The sequence below is a fragment of the Lates calcarifer genome, unplaced genomic scaffold, assembly GCF_001640805.2.
Source record: "Lates calcarifer isolate ASB-BC8 unplaced genomic scaffold, TLL_Latcal_v3 _unitig_3773_quiver_1650, whole genome shotgun sequence".
NCBI classification, from domain to species: domain Eukaryota; kingdom Metazoa; phylum Chordata; class Actinopteri; family Centropomidae; genus Lates; species Lates calcarifer.
Window position 1 is genome coordinate 1 of NW_026116518.1, and position 6,205 is coordinate 6,205.

General features: G+C 35.4%; 2 protein-coding genes across 2 annotated transcripts; both read right to left on the reverse strand.

Annotated features, from left to right (window-relative positions):
- Window positions 1–1,352: 1,352 nt before the first annotated feature.
- On the reverse strand, window positions 1,353–4,952 carry LOC108894679 (intestinal mucin-like protein). Its single transcript, XM_018693320.2, has 7 exons — window positions 4,940–4,952; window positions 4,597–4,719; window positions 4,148–4,246; window positions 3,916–4,044; window positions 3,216–3,255; window positions 2,523–2,646; window positions 1,353–2,349 (listed from the first exon to the last, which is right to left on the reverse strand). Exons 2-7 carry the CDS (start codon window positions 4,711–4,713, stop codon window positions 2,178–2,180), a joined length of 681 nt encoding a protein of 226 aa, XP_018548836.1. The 5' UTR covers window positions 4,714–4,719; window positions 4,940–4,952; the 3' UTR covers window positions 1,353–2,177.
- Window positions 4,953–5,195: 243 nt separating this feature from the next.
- On the reverse strand, window positions 5,196–6,033 carry LOC108894676 (mucin-5B-like; the record flags this gene model as incomplete). The annotated part of the gene is made up of 4 exons (XM_018693317.2): window positions 5,972–6,033; window positions 5,866–5,897; window positions 5,616–5,778; window positions 5,196–5,206 (listed from the first exon to the last, which is right to left on the reverse strand). Coding segments are annotated over exons 1-4 (249 nt in total), but the record flags the coding sequence as incomplete, so codon positions are not given.
- Between the last annotated feature and the right edge of the window lie 172 nt (window positions 6,034–6,205).

A 6,205-nucleotide genomic window follows, 5' to 3' on the forward strand; every position in this document is an offset into this window, starting at 1 on the left:
GAGACAGCCTAACACCCTCACTGCTCACCTTTGATGAAGCTTTGTGACTTCTGTGTTTGATTTCAAAGTAAACAATATACCTGTGTATACGCACAATTACATCTCTGAACATACTGTTGTGTAGCTCTAAAGTTCACAAAGCAGTATATTAAGACATGTTATTATAGATACACACCATCTCATTGTGTTCAGCAATTTTCTCAATGTCATTTTAAAAATCACAATTCAAAATAATAATAAAAAAAGATTTTCAACAAATGGTAAAAATGTATTTGTAAAATTCTATGTGTCAATACATGTGTTTTAACATTTATTCTTGTTCATGATTCCTTTGTCAGTTAAAAATTCTATTTGATGGATTTTCCTCTATATCTGAGGGTCCACAGAAGCATGGCAGTGCAGTGACATGCTCAGTGATTTAAATTCAGCTGATTATACCATCAGAGCAGTAGGCTTTCTCTTCATGGCAAAAAAGGCCTGCATTTCTCAATAATTCAGACCAAAGTCCTCTACATGAGGAGACTTTCAGTCCTGTTGCCTTGAGACAGATGCAAAGCAGCAGACTCTAGCTGGAGTCCTCCACTGAAGGCTGTTGCATGCCTTCAACATCCTGTCTTCAGACAGTCCCACAGCCACAGTCATTCGCAGTGTGTAGAGAAAGATGCATGAAGATCAGATCCTTACACTAAGTAAGGTAGTAAGTAAGCTCTGCCAGGTTACTGATGCAGATGAGCTTCTCAGGGTCCCAGTTTGACTCTCTAAAGCTCAGCCAACAACAGATGAGATGCACATTATGCTTATTGCTGACAGGCATTATGTCACCATCCTGATGATCTTGTCATCGGGGTAGACATTTTACAAAAGGTGCAGCCAGAGCAGCTGGATTCTGTTTTGTTGGGAGTAAACATCAATCAATAGTGCCATCTTTAAATGAGCTATATCCTGCAAGGCAAGTGTGTTAAAACTATTACATCACTAGTTGATGAATCAAAAGCCAGGAGATGGACAGTCATTTCACCTGTATCAGCACACATGCCATCAACACTGCAATGCTTGAGTTGATGGCCACTTTGTTTTTCATGATTGGTCTTGTTAATGGCATTTCTTTGCTGAGAGGCACTGTGAAGCAACTCATTTTCTTCCCAACACATTTGCATATTGATTGATTTTTGATATTAGACAAGTAGTGTCATTGAAAGCAAATGATTTTTAAATATGTTTTAAAACCACTTCCAAAAAGGTTGAATGGTATTTATCAATTGAAGCATGGCCCTAAATTCATTTACATTTCTGTGCTAAGCCCCAGATCTCCACTGACCCCAGAATATAAAACATGAATCATGGTGCAGTAGGCAAATGGAATAATATTATTTAATGAAATTAAATGATTCCCCTGAATACAGAAGGTGCATCAAATACAAATATATTGAGTTAAAACTTCATAAAAAACAAGAAAAAGCAAAGACACAATCACCAGTTCACTGAGTTTTAAGGACCCTGAAGCTTTGATACTCTAATTACGTTTCTTTATCACTAAGCTACATTCAATGGATCATGAGAAACTCTATGTGGATGGTGCAATTGGAAATGATGGCAAAAAAAATATACAAAGGACAGGTACAGCATACTGAGAATCAGAACCTAATCTTGTATTTTATCTTTAAAACCATGCACAGTAAAAGGAAGAGAAACACCCTGAAAATATCACACCATGAGATTTGGACAAAGGAACCACCTCTTCAAAAGGCTAAAAGAGACAACAACACCAATATGTTCTGTCCTCATGAGGAACTATCTGGACCTGGCTCCCTGACAATAAATGAGAAAATGATGACAGGTATTCTGAAAGTTCAAAGGTTCAGTGTCCAGAAGTGTAGGAAACATTTTATCACCATTTAGCATTGCTGACATAAAATATGAAGGTGTAACAGCTCAAAGTAATTCTCTCACTGGAAGAGAAGCCTTTCAGACTGCTGTTTTAAGCATTTTACTAATTTGCTCTAATATATCTTGTATTGGACTGTTCTCAGGTACGTGCTTTCAGCTAATGCTCAGAGGTGTGTCTCTGCTGGTTTTCACATATTGAGTCTTGATTCTCTAACAGTTTTTGGAGAGGAAATATTAAAGTTTATAAGAGTATTTTAGTCAGGTTAGTTTTCAGTCTTAAAATGTTTATGTTAGCCTTTGGTGTTTTCAGTACATTCCTGGCAAACACACTTATCAACTGAAATGTAGAAGTGCTTCATCTCTTTGCCATCAGTGCACTTCATTTCCACCTTCTTCTTACTGGTGGCCATTTCTTTACAGCATGTGCAGTGATGCATGAAACTGTTGCTCTCTGCAGAGTACCTGTAAATAAAGTTTCAGAGGATCAGTGTTGGTCAGCTGTTGTCCTTTGTAAACAAACATTTATCCTGCCATTGCTATTCCCAATTAATTTTAAAAGGTGATTTTAGCATGTCTGAGAAAATGCTCTGAACTGTACATCCCCCAGATGTACTAATAAATCTATTAAATCTCACATTGATGATGACGGTCCACAGGATCCTTCACAGGCTGTAATTTCCACTGGTTCAACTGACTTACAGTTCTTTATCCGCAGATAGGTGGTGTTTGTCTTCTTTTGACAGTTGGAACGAGGAATACCTGTGAATCACACATGAATTGTTTTTTCATTTTCTATAAAAATCCATGCAGCACACAACTGCAGGTACATTGACTTGTGGTGTTCGCAGGTTGTGTTGTAACCTTGTTCATGCTGTTAGACTTAATTGGAAATCAAAAGCAAGGGCCTGTAATTTAAGTGTAGTCTGTCTAACCTGTTTGTTTGTAATTATACGTAAGAACAAATACCATAAATTTCAACTTAAAAATAGTGCAATTAGTGCAAGATGGTACAATTTTGAATCATTTAACATTACAGTGATATTGTTCTCGGGGTGTATTGAGCTTGGTTGTATAATGTGTGTAGGCATGTTTCCCAAATGAGCCTTTAAATATCAGTCTGAGGCCATCTATCATGGATACATTGTCTTTTGCCTCTATTGACACTTTCTGTGAGTAAAAGTGGAAACAGTAGAAAACGTAAACTCACTCGCCAGGGGTATTATCCTGAAGTTGTAGATGAAATTCACAGAGATATACTTTTATGTAAAATTGCATTTCAAAGTAACAAAAAAATAGGGTGTATTTTGATTTTAACGACTGATACTTACAGGTTTTGCAACAACCATTCATGTCAGTTTGTTCAGTTCCCTGTAATATAGACAATATGGAATGTAAAGTATGCAAATATACAACACTGACAAATATACAATCACAAGTCACTTGTATTAGTGGTGCTTTCCCTCAAGGTGATGTTATGTTATTTCTTGTTCACTATTTACTCTTTTTGTACATTTGAGCACATTTGGCGTATTTACATCCCTCATTTTTCTTTAACCATGTACGTGAGCTTAAAGTGTTAATCATTTCAGGTCATTTACAGATTTATTTCTTTTCATTTGGCTTGTATACATATAAAAACAGTTTCTTGAAGCACTTAAGATACATTTTTAAGCTCCTTGGATACCCTGTTGGATATTCACTTTTTACAGTGCAGTGCCTATTTTGGTTGTCTACACAATTTAAGTGCATTCAAAACCCCCAAGTTTTTGAATACATGCTCATTAGAATAATTGGCCTGAATCAAAATCTAATCTCAGAGAGGTAAATCCTATCACTGTAAAACAAAAATGAAGAAGCACAAAAACTAGACCCTAATTCTTTTTATTCAATTTGATAAAAGCAATTTTTGAATTGTTTGAGATAAAGTGGATATAAAGTGAACTCTAAAATGAGTCAGAAGCAGTTCAGAGTTATTAACAAAGTATTTAGAAATGAGAATTTATGCTCCTTTCAGGCGTGGATACTCACAGGAATGCAGTTCTTTGGATCAAATTCAGGACATGTTATGTGGTTTTTAGAAAGTATAAACTCATCCTTCACCTTCTGGCAATCATACTTGGTGCAGTTGTCACCTGGTGGTGACCAAGACTGTGAAGGCTGTTAGCAGTGTACAAGAGGTCAGTTAGTAAACATAAACAATTCTAACTAATACCACAATTTAATGTTACAGTCATTGACGTTTGCATTACACTGTACTTACAGGAATAATTATCGGAGTTGAGCCTGGGATCTCCAAAACACAGCTTGTAGGTATACATGACCCACAACACTGTCCAGGTTGGGGTTTATACACATGGCTCTATTTGAAAAGATGCACAAATCAATATGGTCTGCAAGTTCAATCAATTAAATTGATTACAAAATTATTAGTACTTACAATATTAACAGAACATTTTCATTGCTCACGATAGTCTTATCAAAATTTTAAAAAACTTAACATAAGTGGTTTTAGCCAGTCTGATAGTTTTTAGTTTCATGTGCATTGGTATGACACATGGAAAAGTAAAAAATATCAGCTTTGTGTTTTAGTTTGACTTATATGACTTATGATTTATATGACTATATATATATATATATATATATATATATATATATATATATATATATATATATTATATATATATATATATATATAAAATTAAAAAGTACCTCAGGACACACGAAGAGACACTCGATCACATAACATGCAATCTCGTTCAACTTGCTGTTAGGATCCTTAGAGTCAGTACAGTGGCATATTTCACATAGGTTTTTGGAGAACTCCATACCGGGCTATAAACAACAAAATGTAAAGTCTGAGCCAATTTTATGTAAAAACCAGCAAAATAAAATACAGACAAATGGTGCAATATATTCAACATAAATGTTATTTTTTTTATATTTAATTAGTAGTAATACTAAACTACTAAATTTAAAGAGCTGCAATAAAATGTACACAATATATTAATATATTTAAATATATTTAAAATACATGCAGTATATTATTTCTTACCTTGTACTCAGTATCATTGGAAGACACAGACGTCTTTGGGTACTAGATAAAAATGGAAACAATGATGATCCCATCAAAGCCTTATGCTTAGTTTAGTTTGTTAGTCTGTCACACACTACTACTGTAAGTAAATCTTTATGATACCATTACACAGAACTTACCACAGCGGTAAGTAGGGCAGCAACGATCATTGGACATGTAGATCTTCAGCTCAAATCCCAGATCACACTTCTGTGATGGCAAGGAACAGCCGACTCTTATTACATTCTGTTGGTTGTGAGATGTTTCAGAAGTTGGTGAGTGCAAAATAAAATGAAACCAAGATTACCAACAATACAGTAACTGACATTACTCAGATGACAGACACCATCTTTCATTGATTAAAAATGTTTTATATTAGACATCAGCAGATACTGCTGCATTTAATCACAAAGTATATTCAAAGTTCTTTCCTAACCAGTCATTTCAGCTACATACAAAAACTAACACCTCTTACATTCCTGATTCAAAAACTGAAAAATAAAAATGAGCAAATGAGTTCTAAAATGCAGAGTAGTAGGCTTCCCCCTGATGATTTCACTAATCTTTAAACAAAAACAAGACCTTTAACCATCCTTCCTGTTTCTGTCAAAACATTATATCAGCAGATGTAGGAGTAGTATTCTAAATTACTTACCACATGTCAGTGTCTCACAGCAGTCCACTGTGCGGTTCACCAGCACCTCACCTTCCTCAGTACAGGTAACAGGTTTTTGAGTGGGACATGTACGAGGCTCACACTGAACACCATCCTCATCACAATTACACTGCTGACATCCACTCTGCCAAGTCTCTCCAGGCTGTTTGAGTGATTGAACAGAATTATTGTTGTAACAGCAACAAGTACACTGTGAACAATGAAATTATTCATGTAATGTAGCATTTACCTGTTTAGGTTGGCCATCAGGTCCAGTGCAACCTTCAACAATAAAAACAACGAGTTTACTTGTGCCTTCATTCATTTACAAAGAATTAGATAGAAAATTCTCTTACAGGAGGCAACACAGATGTTAGACTTTGAACTGAACAAAGTCATCCCCTCTGGGCAGAAGCATCCCTCACAAAACGATTATAATCTGTGATCTGGTTGGCCTTCTCCCCCGGGTATGGTTGTACATACTTCTCATTGTATCTAAACATGAAGACATTTGATGGTGAAAAACACACACAATAATTTCAGAAATAAAATGATGTGTATAATGCAATGCAGTCATGAATGAATGAATC

Coding starts and splice junctions, on each gene's coding strand:
- LOC108894679 (XM_018693320.2), bottom strand. CDS start 4,713: ATGGAGTTCTCCAAAAACCTATGTGAAATATGCCACTGTACTGACTCT. Junction 4,045..4,147: donor CAACTCCGATAATTATTCCT/GTAAGTACAGTG, acceptor CACTGCTAACAG/CCTTCACAGTCTTGGTCACC. Junction 3,256..3,915: donor ATCCAAAGAACTGCATTCCT/GTGAGTATCCAC, acceptor TCTATATTACAG/GGAACTGAACAAACTGACAT.